A 21,136-nucleotide genomic window follows, 5' to 3' on the forward strand; every position below is an offset into this window, starting at 1 on the left:
ATAAGTGGTAAAGAAGCCTCCAAGGACTCAGATGTCTCAAAGACTCCCGATACTACTGTTTCTCCGGTTCTTGAAGGAACCAGCGGCCCACCCATGTTACAAAGTGTTGAGGAAGTTACTCAGAATCCATCTGATCAAGTTGATCTTCAGGTAGAGGAAATTCCTCCTCTAGACATTTTCTACAGCCCTAAGCATAGAGCCATTGTAAGACGCTCAAGGAAGAGGCGAAGGCTTGATCAACCTTCTGTTTCAAATGAGCAAACAGTCACGGGCAATGTCGTCTGGAAGGGAGAATTAAGTCCCTCTGAAGATTTGACAAAGCTGTCGCAATTTGCGGGAGCTTATTCAGCGGCAACCATTGACAAAGCATCCGAAGTGAGTCTTCTTTTGAAGACTAAAGAGCATGAGGTCTACGCATTACAAGCAGAAGTGATTGAAGCAAGGAATAAGGCGACATAGGCAGAAGAACAATTGCTGGCTCAACAACAAGAGAATCATTTGTTAACCCAGCAAATTGAACAACTGAAGATAGACCAAAGTGACATTAAAGCACAAGAATTGTCAGAGGCCTTATCACAGTTGGAGGCATCAAATGAGCTGTTAATGAAATCTAAAGAGGATCAAATAGTTCAGCTCTCAGAACAGCTTGAAGGTATCAAAGGTGTCAAGAGTATTGAAGATTTCAGAGCAGAGGCAACTCTGATAAACGACGCTTTGATATCTCAGATCAGACTTTTGTGCCAACAGCTAGTTGAAGCTGAGTCACTTTGTGATATATCTACAGCAGTATGTGAGCAAATCGAGAAAGCCAGGACTAACTTGGATCAGGCCGAAGATGAAATAATAGAATATATTGAATGGCAAGATACTCCAGAAGGGCAAGCTGCTAATTTAGCCCGAATCAGTGTAACATACAAGAACATACTTTTCATGGAATGGGAAACACAGGTAATGAAGGCAGAGAGGGCAGCATCCAGGTGCAAAGCAATTTCCAAAAATATGATCAATATAGTCAATGATACATTGTATCTGGCTAACATGATTTCACAATGCACACCTGGAAACATAACAACCGCGAATATGCTGGAGCACAAGAATTATCCTAAGCTGGAAGAACAAGGGCGGTTAATTGCTGGAGTGAATACCTTGACCTCCGATGCATACTGGCTTTTCCTGATTAAACCGCATTCTCAAAGGTCGGCTCTTAACTGCCTAACCGACGCTCTCCGATACTTGATCGCCGATTTCCAAGATGCCACATATGATGCACAGCTGACTTCTCGCCTCAATACTCCACCAGAAGTAGAGCCAATGCTGGCGATATGTCAGCGAAAGAGTAAAGGCAAAGAGACAGCTGACTGAAGCATCATCGCCGACTGCCGAATCACCCAGATACAAAATGATATTTGTTGATGCCGATTTCTTAGTTTTCAGTTTTTAGATATTTAGTAGTTAGATTAGCATAGTATTTATAGACCCTTTCATTGTTTTGGAAAGGGTCGTAAAATTTTGTAAAAGACTAAAAGGCTGAAGTTTGCACTATTGTGCTTCAGTCTATATTCTTTTTGAAACTCGACCACTGGTCCTTAATTTTACTTGGAATGCTGTTTAAGTAAATTGTGCACTATTGTCGTTTGCTTGGAATGCTTTCTGGTTGGAAGGAAGGACTGCGACATAGCGATTAATATATTGGATTGATCAAACAGCTTGCATGGTACTATTATCTGTATCTGTTCTCTTTTCAGTTATATGAATTGTTGTGTTATTACTTTGCTATTATTGAATACATGTATGTAATACAACAACAAGTCTGCATTTCATATCACTATTGAATGTTTTGTGATTTGTTATCCTTCACTCATGTATGTATCAATGATATAAATGACTGAGTGCAGTAATTCGCTATTATAGCTCTGCGTAACTACTTACGCAGAGCAATCTCAAATGATTAAACATCTATGCTTGTTGTTAGTGTCATCTATATGCCTGTCATTAAGCGTAGGTTATCAAACGTTGTACTGTCTGAATTGATAAGTCCCGGGATTAGCTTATAGTTTTTATTTTTATTTTTTTTATAGTTTAGTTATTTGTTTATTATCATTTCATATCTTAAATCATCCATCCATCCCGTTTACTTATAATCTTTGGGAAACTGGTCCCGTTATCCCCAGTCGGAGCCACTATTCCAAACGGAAAAGGAGCTGCACTAAGTTCCGGACCGGGTGGTTTCCCCGATGTTGTTGCAACGAATTTCGGGGCATCAACACATTCCCGGTCAAACTATTTATTCTGCATTGAAAACATCACCTACAGCAGTTTCGTAGCGCGCTACGAAACTGCTGTGTGATTTAAAAAACACAGTGTTCCTCTAAACTCCTCACATACGAACTATTTAAATTTTGCAACATTAAAAGCTAGGAAGAAAAGTCATCTTCTCATAATAAAATCTTTCAGAACGGCACAGCTGCTCATTCTCAATTATAACAAAAAAGAAAACCTTCCTCTCAGTGAACTTTATACCTATCAGACTAACTGGACATCAGTTATATCTCATCAACTGCCTGCAACAACTCATCTACCTCTTGTTTCAAAACAATAAGCTTCTGCTCATGAGAAGATATGCGACTGTCAATCTCCTTACTTGGTAGCTTCTTATCGTAGTTATCAACTACTACAGTATGTTCCTGAATTAACTTGTCCTGCTTTTCTTTCTCTTTATGAATTAACTCTTCTACCTTGCCTTTACCTGAAAGCTTCTTAACACAAGCTCCCAGCACTTGATCGACATAATCAAGTCGATCAGGATGAACCCGAAGTGTGAATGTAAGCAACGATACATGCAAACTAATAGCTCCAACAAGTGGCATATCTGGTTGTGCTTCAATAACCTTAACAATGGCACTGCTCAACTTGGTAAAAGCTTCTACTTGCAAAAATTCTGGCATAACCTCTGGTCTTAAAGATGCATAATTTGAGAGACGTTCCATCAATTGAGACATCACTGTTTTTATATCAACAGTTGGCTGAAGCTGAGGGCAAACACCGAGGAGTGTTTCCAGAGTTTGCAAATGGTAATTATCTGGAAATACTTGGATGATACAGTCCATAAGATAGTATTGTGCAAGCTCATCTTTGCAGTTAACAACCTGCTCCAAGACTCTGGGAAGCACAATATCTTTGTACATTTCAAGGTCCACCCCCTCTATCTGGCTAAGGACATGTAAGTTTTTCCCTACAAGATCACGAAGCTCGCTCCTTTCCTTCTCCCGTTTCTCTTTCTCCCTCGCAGGTCCCTGATGCTGCATTCGGACCCACAGTTTATTCATCTCTGTGAAATTCTGAAGTACAAACTCCACTGCGTCCATTACAGTCCCCCCATCACCTTCATATTCAGACCCAACATCTGGTAATTTGTCTCTGCTAACCTGGGACAAGTAACTCCTTAAAAACAGACCACGAATAGGATGCTGGATTCCACGACTCATTTCAACAAGATCTTTCAAAACATCTTTGGCTGGGGCCTCCTTTGACTTAATATATACAGATCCCACTGTACAAAGGAGATACAATCTAGGCAAGATGTTGCCTGCGTGCTGCACGAGCTCATACAAGTCAATAATTGTACATCCTCGCTTGGTCTCCTCCCTGAAAAAGAATTCCAGCTTCCTGAGCTCGTCAAATGCTCGCATGTAGAGCTCGTAATATTTGTGAGGCGAAAGTCTGGATGTTCTGAGTTCCGCAAGCATCTGAGCCGAATACTTCAGAGCGTCCTAGAGATTATTCGAGTCCAGGGTTCGATGCATATAAAAGGCGTTTTGTTGGAGTCCCGCGATGCCTTCGGCTAGCCATTTCTCCTGCTCCTCTGTGCATTTGCAGTAGAACAAATGATAACCACAGCACCAAGCATACCAGTCCTCATATATCAAGGATCGACCTTGTCCACATAGATCACACACTATACCAGAATCCCACAGCCGAGGTTCGAAATTTGCTAGTTCAATTAAAGCTTCAAAACGTGATCGGTCAACACATCATCATTATAAGGAGCCTCTGGCGTTGTGATTCTGGTGATTTCACTACTGCAGGTGGCCATCAGAAGTGCCACATCTCTATCCCAGTGTCACTAATAATGGCGGCCTTGTGGCAATCAAATCCTTATAAAGACCACTTGACACATGGCATTTAATCGCTACATTTCGTAAGAGAAAATTCTAATGCTAATATTGTCAAACAGTTTACGCGCATTCTCCATGCTACTGCACATAAAAATCGAGAGCAATTTTAATGTTTTGACCAAGTTCAACATTACGTGGGCATGGATCCACACTTGCAATTATAATGCCATCAAGGGCTATTTTCATCCGCTCCTCAATACAAAGATCTGATGATGTTTTTCTCTCCTCGGAGAAGACTCTCATACTTTGTAATCAGTGATGCCCATAGAGATTTACATTGGTCTGGACCACGATCAATTCCATGCTCGAACAAAGATGCCGAAATCTCTTCCCAGATTACCTTTTCCTTCTCTGTTTTAAACCTATTTTCCATATTCCCACGCTTCTTAGTTGGAGATATAACTGACAAGTCTACATTCAATGTTTCAGTGGGAACCTGAGAAACTCCAACAACAGATTTCGCATTTGAAACTTTTGATGTGTCAGACAATGTTATAGAAGGCACTGACGGAGATAAATGATCGATTATTTGTTGAATATTAGAATTTTGTTTAGAAGTTGTTGATGCTGAAACTTAAAAGACCTTCACTCCTGCTGCTACTTCCAACCCGGCTTGTCCAATTCCATAGCTTGACAGATGCATCATTGCTGCCAGAAATAATAAACTTGCCTGCCTCACCAAACCTTGAGAACGCCATACAGGAAGCAGCAGTACTGTGACCTCCTAGACTTTTTGCTCCTGTCACGTATGACTCAAATCTGAGATCAATAATTTCAATGATGCCATCACCTCTTGCTGCAGCAACAACCTGGTTTTTTTTATCCATATTTTCCTCTGGAACCGCCAAAGCATGAACAAAAGGAGGATTACAAATTTGATTTGTACTCGAGGCATTTTCTGCATTTTCTGTGGTGGGAACTGCAACGTCTATAACCATTTGTTGACTTCCTCTTGAAAAGTCCCATGCTACAATTTTTGAATCTAATCCCCCAGATATAACTTCCCATGGCCGCCAAGGATGAAACTGCACAGAGCTGCAAATATTTGTGTGTACGGATCTGAGTGTTTTGTAAAGGCAATGTTGACGAATGTCAATAATCTTTACTTCTCCACTGTCATCTGCAGCCGCAAGAAAAGATGACTTAAAATTCATAGTAATCTGATTTATGTCCTCTGTATTGAATGTGTACTTTTGCACTTGTCCACTGGAAGGTGCCATGCGCACATCCAAGCAAGTAACTGTGTTTGCATATGTTGTATACAAAATATCATCATTTCCTGGACTGAAACAAACAGAAGCAACTGGTTCATATATGCGCATCATTATAAACCAAGACACAGAAAATAAGTACATTGAGGTTAATATTCTTTGTCCATGATGGTGCCATAGGTACAAAATTATGCCTCTGCATGCTGGGATGAGTTTAAGTGTCTTTGTATGATATGAAGAACCAACAGATCCATTAGCATCATTGTAATAGCTGTCCACATATCTATTGAACAAATATTGCTGCCCAAATGGCTGTATGATAGGCATTGGTCATGCATCCATCAATGAACCAATTATTGCACCCTTTCTAAGAAACTCACACTGACCAAACTTAATGACAAGCATTGATGATGACTTCTTGAGAACATGCCACCTGTAAAATGTATCCGCCCCAGAACTACTTTGCATGACAGCTACTATGGATTCAAATAAATTCCCCATTTCGTAGCACGCTACGAAATCACTAAAACAGGTTGCGCTACGAAACTGCTAAAGGATTCATGCGCTGCGAAAACACCCTGTCTTTAAGCTAGGCTAAAAATTTTTGGCAACAGGATTTTCAGTGATAACAGTGGCTCCACTTGGGATAGTGCGCCCTTGTGGTACACTAAGAACATGCAGCTCCAGTGCCTTATAGAATTTATTTGACAAACAGAAATTTGCTTGACCAGCATGACTGTAGGAGAAGGAAAGCTACTTCTAATGAAAAATGCTCAGTTGACCTTGAGCTTATTTGCATTTACCTATACCTACCTACCCTAACAATTTCAATTTCTTTCTGCTCAATCAATATGAAATTTCCAATGTAGCCAATCCTCTGTTTTATCTGATATTTGATTTCTTTGACTGCATCGGAATTCAGAGCGAATATGATGGTGTGATGACCGCTGCCACTGAAATTGTCTCTGATCTTTATAAGTAAACTGAAGCCCTGGAGAGTAAAACTCTTCCATGTAATCAGCTACAGGATCCCAGAATACATGATCAGCTTGTTTTTCCTTGTAACTTTCCAGCTGTGCAAACTAATCTTCAACCACAGTGTTCAGTTCCTCAATCGTGAAAGAGAAAGGAACCAGCATTGTCTCCTTGCGTTCTGCCATAGAAAACTTCTGAGAATAATGATCATGATCATGAAAACTGTATGCCTGAATTTGTCCTTCTAAACCTTCAATTTCTTTTTCAAGGTTCTCAGCAAATTCATCCAAAAATCTCATCCTATCCTCTGCCTTGCAGTCAAAGGATTTTAGATATGAGGATAAGGACAAAGAAAAAGATTCATTTGTTTCTTCTTTACTATGATCATCATTCCATTGTTTGAAACCCTCAACTGAAGGAGAGTTTACCACCACCTCTGACCTATCTATCCATTCCTCCAAAAACATGAGCCAAAGGTCTTGAAATGACTTAATGGATTTGGTAGGAAAATTTTCAATCCATTGTTTACATTTCCCTTGAAGTGAATCGTAGAATAACATAATGCAAACATCCTCATTTTTAACTCTAAGAATCTCAGTAAAATGACAAAAATCAGTTACATGCTTCAAAGTTAAACTCAAATCTTCTCCATTAAATTTGGGACCATTCCTTAGAAAATATGCATCCTTGGGAAAATGATTTGGGAAACCATGAATTCCTAAGAAATCTATGCATGCATACCTTGAACTAAGAATGGCAGCTTCTGGGTCCTTCATAACTCCAGTGGAATCACCATGAATGTATGAACTTTGAATTCTTCAACAATGGAGTCGCCAAGGTAGGTTTGCAGCCTCAAAAACCACTTTGAACTCCTGCTACCTTCAGAAATTCAATCTTAAAACTTCGGGAATGAATAATCATCAGGCTCCCGGCAGACGCACCAAAATGTTATCACAAAATCAGTACTAAGGGCTGCTACCTAGCAAGATCTCATGTAACTATTTCAACCAGACTTTAGACTAAGGATTAGCCTCCTTAGTCAGAGAGGGCTCTCTCACAGACTTTTGATAAGAATCAATTACAAAAACAGATGGCTAACTCTTCACACAGTTCATGAAAATAAAGCTGGTTGGAAAAAAAAAAACAACACTTCTTCCATTGGGCTCATGGAGTCAAGCACTTCTGCAGTAAACTATTAATCACTCAATCATGGAAGCCAAGGCATATAATGTTTAACACTCAAAACATTTCTCAAAAGAAACACAACTCATAAATATACACAGGAAGTCTGAGCACTAGGTGAATTCAGAGTGATTGCACATTTAGTGAGTTGTAAAATACATAAAGGATAATGACAAAACCACACATATTCTGAGCATTGAACACATGATGAATCTTGGGAAGAAAAAGTAATCTTTATATTACTATCAAAGTCTTTTACATGAGCTGATAAAAACTCTGTTTTTTCATAAATCTCCAACCTCTATTACATTCTAGTCTGATCCCTTTATAGGAATACATTCTTCCCTCCCTTAGAGCAAGCTCAAAGGCTCTATTAACTACTCCTATATGCTATTTAACTAATTCATTAATTACAAAAATACTGAGCTGTAATTACACAAAATCCTAATCAAACTAAAACACTAATTCCATTCTCCTCGTAACATGATTCTTCTTGGATCCTTGACAGCTGTCCTCCTTCAGTTAGGCTGAGATGTGTTGGAGGAACATTCACTGAACAAGCTGACCTCGGGTGCTAGCTGTGTAGATGGCTCATTAATTAGTAAACATGAGCACCCTATTATCACGGTCCTTGTCTCCTACCATCCTCCGAAAATGTAGCAGCATGTTCCCAAATCTTTAATAGCTCAAAGTACGGAACGCTGCTACCTAACACCATGTCTCCAGATGAGCTGTAGGCTGTATTGATGTACAGGTGTCTCTTTTCTAACATTCCCGGTCAAACTGTTTATTCTGCATTGAAAACATCACCTACAGCAGTTTCGTAGCGCGCTACGAAACTGCTGTGTGATTTAAAAAACACAGTCTTCCTCTAAACTCCTCACATACGAACTATTTAAATTCTGCAACATTAAAAGCTAGGAAGAAAAGTCATCTTCTCATAATAAAATCTTTCAGAACGGCACATCTGCTCATTCTCAATTATAACAAAAAAGAAAACCTTCCTCTCAGTGAACTTTATACCTATCAGACTAACTGGACATCAGTTATATCTCATCAACTGCCTGCAACAACTCATCTACCTCTTGTTTCAAAACAATAAGCTTCTGCTCATGAGAAGATATGCGACTGTCAATCTCCTTACTTGGTAGCTTCTTATCGTAGTTATCAACTACTACAGTATGTTTCTCAATTAACTTGTCCTGCTTTTCTTTCTCTTTATGAATTAACTCTTCTACCTTGCCTTTACCTGAAAGCTTCTTAACACAAGCTCCCGGCACTTGATCGACATAATCAAGTCGATCAGGATGAACCCGAAGTGTGAATGTAAGCAACGATACATGCAAACTAATAGCTCCAAAAAGTGGCATATCTGGTTGTGCTTCAATAACCTTAACAATGGCACTGCTCAACTTGGTAAAAACTTCTACTTGCAAAAATTCTGGCATAACCTCTGGACTTAAAGATGCATAATTTGAGAGACGTTCCATCAATTTAGACATCACTGTTTTTATATCAACAGTTGGCTGAAGCTGAGGGCAAGCACCGAGGAGTGTTTCCAGAGTTTGCAAATGGTAATCATCTGGAAATACTTGGATGATACAGTCCATAAGATAGTACTGTGCAAGCTCATCTTTGCAGTTAACAACCTGCTCCAAGACTCTGGGAAGCACAATATCTTTGTACATTTCAAGGTCCACCCCCTCTATCTGGCTAAGGACATGTAAGTTTTTCCCTACAAGATCACGAAGCTCGCTCCTTTCCTTCTCTCGTTTCTCTTTCTCCCTCGCAGGTCCCTGATGCTGCATTCGGACCCACAGTTTATTCATCTCTGTGAAATTCTGAAGTACAAACTCCATTGCGTCCATTACAGTCCCCCCATCACCTTCATATTCAGACCCAACATCTGGTAATTTGCCTCTGCTAACCTGGGACAAGTAACTCCTTAAAAACAGACCACGAATAGGAAGCTGGATTCCACGACTCATTTCAACAAGATCTTTCAAAACATCTTTGGCTGGGGCCTCCTTTGACTTAATATATACAGATCCCACTGTACAAAGGAGATACAATCTAGGCAAGATGTTGCCTGCGTGCTGCACGAGCTCATACAAGTCAATAATTGTACATCCTCGCTTGGTCTCCTCCCTGAAAAAGAATTCCAGCTTCCTAAGCTCGTCAAATGCTCGCATGTAGAGCTCGTAATATTTGTGAGGCGAAAGTCTGGATGTTCTGAGTTCCGCAAGCATCTGAGCCGAATACTTCAGAGTGTCCCAGAGATTATTCGAGTCCAGGGTTCGATGCATATAAAAGGCGTTCTGTTGGAGTCCCGCGATGCCTTCGGCCAGCCATTTCTCCTGCTCCTCTGCGCATTTGCAGTAGAACAAATGATAACCACAGCACCAAGCATACCAGTCCCCATATATCAAGGATCGACCTTGTCCACATAGATCACACACTATACCAGAATCCCACAGCCGAGGTTCGAAATTTGCTAGTTCAATTAAAGCTTCAAAACGTGATCGGTCAACACATCATCAGTATAAGGAGCCTCTGGCGTTGTGATTCTGGTGATTTCACTACTGCAGGTGGCCATCAGAAGTGCCACATCTCTATCCCGGTTCCACTAATAATGGCGGCCTTGTGGCAATCAAATCCTTATAAAGACCACTTGACACATGGCATTTAATCGCTACATTTCGTAAGAGAAAATTCTAATGCTAATATTGTCAAACAGTTTACGCGCATTCTCCATGCTACTGCACATAAAAATCGAGAGCAATTTTAATGTTTTGACCAAGTTCAACATTACATGGGCATGGATCCACACTTGCAATTATAATTCCATCAAGGGCTATTTTCATCCGCTCCTCAATACAAAGATCTGATGATGTTTTTCTCTCCTCGGAGAAGACTCTCATACTTTGTAATCAGTGATGCCCATAGAGATTTACATTGATCTGGACCACGATCAATTCCATGCTCGAACAAAGATGCCGAAATCTCTTCCCATATTACCTTTTCCTTCTCTGTTTTAAACCTATTTTCCATATTCCCACGCTTCTTAGTTGGAGATATAACTGACAAGTCTACATTCAATGTTTCGGTGGGAACCTGAGAAACTCCAACAGCAGATTTCACATTTGAAACTTTTGATGTGTCAGACAATGTTATAGAAGGCACTGACGGAGATAAATGATCGATTATTTGTTGAATATTAGAATTTTTTTTAGAAGTTGTTGATGCTGAAACTTAAAAGACCTTCACTCCTGCTGCTACTTCCAACCCGACTTGTCCAATTCCATAGCTTGACAGATGCATCATTGCTGCCAGAAATAATAAACTTGCCTGCCTCACCAAACCTTGAGAACGCCATACAGGAAGCAGCAGTGTTGTGACCTCCTAGACTTTTTGCTCCTGTCACGTATGACTCAAATCTGAGATCAATAATTTCAATGGTGCCATCACCTCTTGCTGCAGCAACAACCTGGTTTTTTTTTCCATCCATATTTTCCTCTGGAACCGCCAAAGCATGAACAAAAGGAGGATTACAAATTTGATTTGTACTCGAGGCATTTTCTGCATTTTCTGTGGTGGGAACTGCAGCGTCTATAACCATTTGTTGACTTCCTCTTGAAAAGTCCCATGCTACAATTTTTGAATCTAATCCCCCAGATATAACTTCCCATGGCCGCCAAGGATGAAACTGCACAGAGCTGCAAATATTTGTGTGTACAGATCTGAGTCTTTTGTAAAGGCAATGTTGACGAATGTCAATAATCTTTACTTCTCCACTGTCATTTGTAGCCGCAAGAAAAGATGGCTTAAAATTCATAGTAATCTGATTTATGTCCTCTGTATTGAATGTGTACTTTTGCACTTGTCCACTAGAAGGTGCCATGCGCACATCCAAGCAAGTAACTGTGTTTGCATATGCTGTATACAAAATATCATCATTTCCTGGACTGAAACAAATAGAAGCAACTGGTTCATGTATGCGCATCATTATAAACCAAGACACAGAAAATAAGTACATTGAGGTTAATATTCTTTGTCCATGATGGTTCCATAGGTACAAAATTATGCCTCTGCATGCTGGGATGAGTTTAAGTGTCTTTGTATGATATGAAGAACCAACAGATCCATTAGCATCATTGTAATAGCTGTCCACATATCTATTGAACAAAGATTGCTGCCCAAATGGCTGTATGATAGGCATTGGTCATGCATCCATCAATGAACCAATTATTGCACCCTTTCTAAGAAACTCACACTGACCAAACTTAATGACAAGCATTGATGATGACTTCTTGAGAACATGCCACCTGTAAAATGTATCCGCCCCAGAACTACTTTGCATGACAGCTACTATGGATTCAAACAAATCCCCCATTTCGTAGCACGCTACGAAATCACTAAAACAGGTTGCGCTACGAAACTGCTAAAGGATTCTTGCGCTGCGAAAACACCCTGTCTTTAAGCTAGGCTAAAAAATTTTGGCAACAAGATTTTCAGTGATAAGAGAAGGGACCAAACCAATGCACCGATTGCAACAGAGGAAAGAGTTTGCTTCAGCAAGATGTCACCATGAGGTACATGCACACCATCACAGACGACCAAGCTTGGCATCAGCTCACCAACTTCACCATCACAAGCATGTCAAATAGTTGGTCTCACCATAGTGGACCGAGTGTCAATGATGTCTTACAAGGCTGGCTCAAGCCATGTTGTCTCACATGAGTACATGTGCATTATAATGTTGAGTCATGTCAAGTGTAAGTGGAGTGTTAATAGTTGGATGTAATAGTCATAAAGTAGGTGAAGATTCATGAGGGTAGTTGAACTGTCACAAAGGGGAATGTCAAGGGTCACCCCACCCTTTGCTATAAATAGTCCCTCATAACTCTTTGTAAGGACTTTTGGTCAGCTAAGCTTCTACTAAGACTATCTTGAAGAAGGCTTGTAGAGTATTGTAACGTGCCTTGGCTTCTCCACTGCACAAAGCTAGTACATCTCTTTGGAGGAGCAGACAGATGTGGTTGTAACATTCCATTGTTGGGGATAGCAGGTTTACATGGTGTATTGTATGATTGTGACCTACACTTCTTTAATAATAAGAGCCAACACATTTTCATGCATATGTTTTTATTGTAGTTGGACTATTCTAGTTGCCTTACTGATATATGTTGTTTAACTTACTTACTTGTATATGAACTGATTTGTATGCAATTATATGAATCTTGTTGTTAATGTTTTGCATATGTTGTTAATGTTGCCACTATCTGTGTCGACTGCGCTATTGAACATCAGACAAACCTTTCTCATGAACCTAGCTATATCAATCGTCAGACTCGTCTCAGACTGATCCATGAGTGGTGTTCATGTTATCTTACCTTGTTGTTGTGACTTCTGCATTCGAGTGGACTGCTCTGCCGGAAGCTCTGCATGTCCTTTGTATGGTGTGTTCCTAGCCAAGTTGGGAGTAATCCCTTTCAACATGGAACTCACCTTCACCTTCCTCTCCCTTCAAAGTGTTGGAACCTCCCATACACATTCCTTGACTTTGTGCATCACTCACACCCTTGCTACTGATAGAGTTATCTTACTTTCCTCTATGCGACATCTTGGTCAAGGCATTACCTTACAACCCATTACTAGGACTCCTACACCAAACAGTTTGAGGTCTAATTCAGACTTCTTATCGGGGAGATCCCCTTGACATGTTGGTGGGTCCAACACCGTCAACATTTATGGCGATAGAAGGAGGGCTTGATGACAAGCAGTGTTCTCTCATCCAGTTTTGAACCTTTGCATATCTTTCATGGAGTCTTTCATTCTTCTTCCCCTGAGGTGTTTTTCGAATCATGAAGATGTCTCCATCTTTTGAAAGATTTTCAATCTCTTGTCCACTCACACGTATGATGGTGAAGGCAAAGTGGCCTGGCTTGAGCACTTACATAACTTTTTTTCCATGATTTATGAGGAAGATGAGTTTACTGACGAATAGGCTAGGTTGCTTCTCCTATACACATTTTGTGAATCTCCATTTTGTTGGGTGCTCAGCCTACTGGCTAACACCGTGCACTCATGTGAGCGCTTCTGTGATCTTATTGAAGACATGTTCCATCATTTTGATCCAGACCATCTTGACAAAAAAATATTACAGCAATGGATGGCTCCACATCAATCCGTTATTGATTTTTGCCAACGCTTCTGTGACATTCTATTTCAAGATCCGAGGAACTAGATGAAGTTCGCTTATCTCTGGGACCAGTTCGAGTACTATCTTAAGAAATCTACCCGTCCTAAGAGAAAGCTTGATGTCAAGCCTTGCTCAACCTTCTTCAGTTATGGAACTGTGAAATCCCATGAGGGAGCAAGCACTATCTCAATGGACTGTCCGCCTCCCTCTCATTCAATAGTTCCACCATTGTCCAATGATGATGAGGATCATGTTCGCACATTTTTTCATCCTTCACACCCTCCCAACATCACTCCACTCAATTTTCGCGTAGAGTTGGTTGTGAGTCCTTCGAGTTCCCATATGCATTCTTTTCTTTAAACTCTATATTCGCACTCAGGTGTTCCTCCGGATGATGTTGTCTTGTGTTCATCCATTCCGGAATCTTCACTTGTTGTGAATGAGGAACAACCCATTGAAGGAGTTAGTGTTGCACAACCAACATGCACTGTCATTCATGAAGAGTATGAGTGGGAGCTTGAACATCAACACTCGGCGAAGGATGACTCCCTTCCATCTGAGCCCCCTCTGTTCCTTCCTAGCTTCTTTGGTGAACCTTCCATCCATGATTTTGCATGTGTGTCTTCATCCATGGATGCACCCATTGTTGATCACTGGTAGGACTCACCAGATGCTAGTCCATCATTCATCAATGGAGAGGATAAGTTATTCATTGAAGATCCACTTGATCCTTCATCTATCTTTCCTAGAAACACAGAGGATGAGCTCGTTCACTTTTCATCTACCCCTCTATTTGATTCATTTGATCGTGGCAGTCATGATCCATTTGCTTCCATTTTTATCACGATCATGAATCTATCGTAATTGATATTTCGAAGCCACCGATTTATGATGATCTACCTGATGATGAAGTTGAGAAACCCAAGACTGTCGAGGCACTTTAGCCTGAGTTGATGGTTAAGTCAAGCCCTCGCTCTCTTGGGGCCAGTCTCACTTTCAACAATGAAACTGTTCAATCACCCAAGGCTCCTCATCACTCGTTTGTATGCATTGAATATCCATATCACACACAGATCACACTTCCTCCACTCAAACTGCATGATCCCACTGCTCATACATTGGAGGAGTCTTACATTGCAAGCACTCATTTATAACGCAACTTATCTTTGTTTCTTTAATTTTCTTGCATGTCTCAGTCAAGTGTGTGCTTTTGCTTCAAAGTTGCATGTAGTGTCACACAGCACCATGATAAGTCCACAGGATATTCATCATGCACATGCACTCACTTATGTCCCGTGGGCACTTTGAAACACAAAGTCTGGTTGTCTTCAATGTTATATCTTTATTGTATGATGATCTGTGCAATTGGATTACTCACGGACCAAGCCTTCACCCACATGGGTCTACCAATGCACCGATGGCTGCATTGGAAGTATCACTTCACATGATCAGATCCATGCACCATTAGTGTAGGAGTAGGAGTAGTGTTTACTTTCGGTTGTTTTCTTGCATTCTTATTTTCATTCATGCTTCAATTGCTTTATTGTTTTCTTGCTTTTCTCTCATTTTTGCTTCTAGTTTTTCTTGGCTTTGTTGTTAGTTCATTCATTTTTTCTGTTCATAGGTTAGTTCACATGAAACCATGTGTGACTCATGAAACGAGCTGGGTAAAGTACAAGAGGGTTTGTACAACTATCACTACTTGGTTATTTACCATCTTGCCTCTATATGATGAACTTGTTACTCTTAGTCCATGATACCTTGAAGGAAAATGCGTACTCTTCGAAGTAAACCTTGGTGTAAGCACAACGCTTGTGCGCTAACTAGTGTCGCCTTCTATAGTCGACTATTTTTGGGTTAACCCTTGTCAGCTCAGTCAAGTAGAGTAAGGTGAGGGGGTGTTGTGGCCACCAACAACCCCCCCTCCTTATTTAGTATTAGCAATAACACTAGGTAAGTGGGGACCCTTAGTAAAAAATTCAAAAAATTTAATTAAAGCTCATGTATTATACTCCTTAAGAAAATATCGCATCGCACGAAGAAGATAAGACATTTCCTTGAGAGTAAAATGATAAACTACGAGAATGCGACACGAAATCCATCGCATCGCATGCATTAAGAAACTCTCATAAACGAAAACTTTAAGAAATCGCCGATGGTCGATATGCGACATCGCATATCGCAACATCACAAAACAACACATAACTATTTAACGAATTGTAACAATCTGCGATCTTGCGATAGTACGATAATGCGATCGGCGATCTTGCAATCACACGAAACGACAATCTGCGATTCTGCGATAAATGTGATCAGTTAACCCTGCGATAACACATATTGATAAAATGCGATAACGTGATAACGCGATGATGCGATGCTGCGATGCGAATCGTAGAAATTGTCCATCGCAGATTTTCCCTAGCTCAACATTCAAGAAAAATTGAATACGCGCGTTAATGAAAATTAATGAATGTACGCCAAGTGTTAATGAAATACATTTTTGTGTTTTTCGAAGAGTTAGTTCACGTCAGGTGGCATGTTTTTGTACATCCATAGAGCTCAAAGCTTTCTTGTCAATTTTTATTATCATTACGCTTTCCTTATGTGTGAACTGCAGGAAGGAAAGACAGAAACAATATGAAGCAATGTGCAGGGAGCGATTAAGGAAAAAGGTAAAGCTCCAATGCTCGGAAGCAGAGAATAAATTCCCTCATGACTGGATACTGCATGCAACAGAGCCGCAAATTTCAAAGCGCTACTGAGCTATTCATTATAGATCTATCAGTCAGAGTCATGGTTCAATGAATGGTTGAACAATGCTGATATCAACATGCGATTTAACGCTCATGGGTAGAAGTTCACAAAATCAGTATGTTTGCAAAATTTTAAAGCTTATACCCAGTAAAGGAAAGGCGCTAAAGGCGAAAAACGCACCAGAAAGGCCCAGATCAAAGAACAGAGGCAGTTTTCGATGCGCGATTAGTCCCTAGCACTAATCGCGCAGAAAATTGCTCAAAAAGCAAAGTCCTTAACTGCTTAGTCACTTGTAAGCCCAGAAACGCAAGAAAGAAAAGGCAGAGGCAATTTAAGGGTTAACCAAGTGGAATTTGGGTTATTACTGAGCATACATAGTAAATCCACATAGCTAGAGATGATTCTAAAGCATATCTGCTATTTTGCTGGAAAAAATGGTGCCAGCACTTGCCATTTCTATTTGTTTAGCTCAACCAAAAGCGGAAGACAGTCAGCCGACTCTACCCAGGCAAATATTGAATGCTCGCAACATTAAGGAGCAAATGCAGAAATAGTTAGATATTAGATTTAATTTTTAGAAATAATTTTTCTTAGAAAAAGGGCGGTCATTTAAACCGTATCCTGAATATGTGTAATTAAGTTATTTAGTTAATAGTATTTAAACCCTTCTCATGCATTTAGAGAGGGGTCCAAAAATTTACCAAAAACTTATCCTCAGAACATGCACTTTTGCACCCTCCGAGGAGGTTTTGGTGAATGAATGGATCGATATTTGTTGATGTTTGCATTTGATATCTGCTACTGATGTTGCACTTCTGTACTCTTAGTAGATGTTAAAGCAAGGAGAAATAAATTATTATTGCTTGAAGCTTATGAGTAGGACTGTCATAAATGGTACTTTTATCTCTTGACCATTTCTGCTTATATGTTAAAGTGATATACAGTTTTTAGTTGTTTATATGGTATTGCATGAATGCTTGAGTTACCATTTGGCACTTTTGTACGGTGGTAGCTAATTATTTATGATTAATGTATGAATAGCTTATTATGCGATATGCTGTTCATAACTATTTTGCCTAACTTTTTATGTGAAATAGTTCATCTTAATTGATTTCCTTTCTTATAATTACTGAATGATCTTTATTACCAGTTGTTATATGAAATCTCTTTAGATCGCATAATAGAAGAGTTACATCCCGGTTTAGCATAGATTAGATGTGTTGTTTTTATTAGATTACCATAGCATAGAATTCGATTAAAGTTTGAATTAGTATAGCTTAGATAGTTACTGTTAGATCAGCAACATCCAATTCTACACACACACACCCATAGATTGGGAAACTGGTCCCATTATCTCCAGTCGGACCCGCTATACCAAACGGATAAGGAGATGCCAACCAAGGTCCGGACCGGGCGAGTATCCCCCTTGTTGTCGACCTGATTTTCGGGGCTTCAACATATTTGGCACTAGAAGGAGGGCCTGAACTATGAATGGCAAGTAAATCCAAATCTGAATACCATTATGAGAGTAAATCGCCCTCATAATCTCCCCCGACTTCCCCATTACATTTAAATCCAGAGTTAGAAGTCGCTCGAGTATCAACTGCTGCTACACACCTTGATATTTCAGACCAGTCTAATTGAAACTCCTGAAGTCGAATCCCTCATTCACAAACTTCAGCGATTTTCCATCTCCCCTCAGAGGTCTGATAAATCTCAAGGCAGCGTGACTTCGCAGTACAACCCTGCTCATCCCCTGACCAGGTTAAAGAGTGAAAAGTTTGCATTCAGCCAACCGAGTTACCTCTTCCCACCAGGAAAAGAGCAAGGAAATCACCGCAAGAGTTTGACAGTGAGACTCTTTCGTCTGCATCAGCCACCTCAACTACTTCACCGTGAAGTCAACCATCCACACCTCCACTCCAAATCATCGTTCATCTATCCACTGGAACTCCCACAACCCTTCTTCAATCATCTACGATCATAGTATCCTCATCCTCCCAGCAACAGGCATCATCTTCTGCACTTTTCCTCTGTTAGCAGTTCAACGATGGCCCAATCTCCATGGAACAACCCTGGGGCAGTCTTAATGCCTGCACCCTTCAGTCAAATACCATCCCATCCTGAGAAATGGCTGCCCAAATTCAATCCCGAGGCAGGTATGCTAGCAGAAGAGCACATAAATAACTTCATGCTTTCCATTAATCTCAATGAGGTTACTAATGAAGATGTTGTTGTTCGGCTTTTTCCCTATACACTGCAAGGGACAGCCGGGTCATGGTACTTTTCATTACCCTCCGGATCCATTACAAGTTGGGATATCTTCCAGGACCAATTCCTAACCAATTTTGGTGATGACAGATCAATGGCAATGTTAATCAATGACCTATCCAATCTTAAAGCCGAAGCTAGAGAGCCTATTAAGGATTTCAATTTATGGTTCAAAAAAAATTTCAACAAAATTCCTACTGCTTCTCGCCCAGCGAAGAAGTACGATGCGAATGGTATATTACCGCTCTGCCATCGAACATAGCCATCTTCGTGGACAGGGCAAATAAAACAACCTTAGCTGAAAACATGAAAGAGGCGATAGCAGTAGAAAAACGAATAATAGCCTTGGAAAAGAGATCTGCGATACAGGAACATAAGTCCAAAAAAGTAACCTTCAAGGAAGACTCCAAGAAGAAACAGCCAAAAGATCCTTTTGATTTAGAAGGATTGCAGAAAGTTCTAAAGACCATGTCCAATGAGATGGTCGACATAAAAAAGCAAGTAGCAGAAACTTCTTCAAAAAAGCCCTACAGAGCTTTTAAAAGATGTCCTTCAACGGATGCAAAGCCACCCAATGCCATTTCAAATGCTGAATCCAAGGAAGAGGAAGAGGAATTGCCACTGAAGGGCAGACCGATGACGAAGAAGTTGTGGAATTACAAGGAACGTGGGATTTCATCCTCCCACAAGAGGAAGATCAAGAAGTATTTCCAGTTAGCACACGAAGTAAAAATCAACCTGATCCTCCCCAAACTACCCCTAAGCAAAAGAGCGCAAGCTCTGCAACAAAAGATAAATTTGCAACAAAGAAAACGACATCCAAAGCGACTCAAACTAGCCCAGTCCAAGCAGATGAAACGACTCCATCGAAAACACTAATAGTGTCGGATGAAATGGAGTACATTATTATTGATGACATGAAAAAGACTAGGGCTAATATCACCCTTTACGAACTGAGCAAATTGAAACATCAACAGAAGATAATGATGAAAGAATTACATGCCGTGCCAGTTGCACCTTTACCTGCCACTGTACTTTCTCAAGCTTCCCACAAAATGGGAAGACCTCCAACGAACGCGATCAGTAAGATTGATCCAAATGACATCGCATTGATTGGAGGAAGAACAAGATCTCACAATCCCCTGTTTCTCCTTACTTATGAAATCTTTAATAAAAATGTGCACAATTGTTTAGTAGATTCCGGTGCTTCATCGAATATTTTACCCAAATATATATGTGCCAAATTAAATTTTCAACCACAGAAATCCGCAGTGCGCATAGTTCAGCTCGATCGATCTCAAGTCGAAGTGATCGACGAACTAAATCAAGTAACCATAAGATTGTCATCCAACCCGAAGGTATGTCAGGTTATTTACATTCTAGCTGCTGACATCCCAGAATTCTATGGCTTAATCCTTAGCAGGGATTGGTCAGAGAAACTCCATGGATACTTCGCAACTGATTGGTCGCACATGTGGCTTCCCTACAACGGTAAACCAATTCAAATAAAAGTTGAATGAGAGCTACACCAGAAGTACATAGTAACGGAGTTAGAGGGAGAAAATGAACCGATAGCGTATAATAGCAGTATCATTGGAAATTACTCGGTAGATTCCTTCCTCGGAAATTTCAATGCTCATGCGTCACCTTATTTAGAAAATTATGTTTTGTCCCAAGTTGAGAATTTTTCTCGAACTGATAGTTCGAAATGTATTAATTTTTTAGATAAACCTATAAATACATCTTTGTTTTGGAAATTATTTTTGATGGCTCTAGATCTAACAAGGGAGTAGGAGCAGGATGTGTTCTGATTAGTCCAGAAGGAGAAAAGATCATGCTCACATGCAGACTCGAATTTGATTGCACAAACAATATAGCAGAATACGAGGCTTTAGTTCAAGGCCTGTACAAGGCAATCGGGTTAGATGTCAAGTATCTTCAAGTCTTTGGAGACTCTGAGATTGTGGTTAAGCAGGTACGTAACACTATACATTGCTTATCAGGTCACTTAAAACACTATCAATCTTTAGTACAAGATCTGACTGAGCATTTCATAGCGTTTAATATTTCTTCAATCCCCAGACTCCAAAACGCAAGTGCAGACCTTTTGGCTAACGTAGCTTCTAAGCTTATTCCCTCTGAAGATTTTAGTCCAGATAGATTCTCAATAGAATTAATCTTTAGACCGTCCATTCCTGACAACATCACAAATTGGAGAGTATTCAATGATGATCCAGATATCGTAAATTTCCTCACATCTGAAGGATCCTACTCCAATCAAATAATCGACGAAGACCAGCACGATCGACAATTGCAACAAAATAGCACTAATAATGCTATACCAAAGTCGGTGGTTAAGTTAGAAG

At 40.2% G+C, this 21,136-nt stretch overlaps 2 protein-coding genes and 2 pseudogenes across 2 annotated transcripts; all 4 read right to left on the bottom strand.

The window, feature by feature from the left end:
• Positions 1-2,543: 2,543 nt before the first annotated feature.
• Positions 2,544-3,777, bottom strand: LOC149203613 (vacuolar protein sorting-associated protein 35A pseudogene; annotated as a pseudogene).
• Positions 3,778-4,726: 949 nt separating this feature from the next.
• LOC149203614 (uncharacterized) lies at positions 4,727-5,497 on the bottom strand. The gene has a single exon (XM_089401935.1). The coding sequence runs from the start codon at positions 5,495-5,497 to the stop codon at positions 4,727-4,729; it is 771 nt and encodes a 256-aa protein (XP_089258061.1).
• Positions 5,498-8,589: 3,092 nt separating this feature from the next.
• Positions 8,590-10,594, bottom strand: LOC149203615 (vacuolar protein sorting-associated protein 35A pseudogene; annotated as a pseudogene).
• A 178-nt stretch (positions 10,595-10,772) lies between these two features.
• On the bottom strand, positions 10,773-11,546 carry LOC149203616 (uncharacterized). Its single transcript, XM_089401936.1, has one exon. The coding sequence runs from the start codon at positions 11,544-11,546 to the stop codon at positions 10,773-10,775; it is 774 nt and encodes a 257-aa protein (XP_089258062.1).
• Positions 11,547-21,136: the final 9,590 nt, after the last annotated feature.

Source organism: Pinus tabuliformis, chromosome 2_1 (assembly GCF_031772625.1).
Source record: "Pinus tabuliformis cultivar Carrire ecotype Pingquan chromosome 2_1, CPIR1, whole genome shotgun sequence".
Classification (NCBI taxonomy): domain Eukaryota; kingdom Viridiplantae; phylum Streptophyta; class Pinopsida; order Pinales; family Pinaceae; genus Pinus; species Pinus tabuliformis.

Coding starts and splice junctions, on each gene's coding strand:
- LOC149203614 (XM_089401935.1), bottom strand. CDS start 5,497: ATGCGCATATATGAACCAGTTGCTTCTGTTTGTTTCAGTCCAGGAAAT.
- LOC149203616 (XM_089401936.1), bottom strand. CDS start 11,546: ATGCGCATACATGAACCAGTTGCTTCTATTTGTTTCAGTCCAGGAAAT.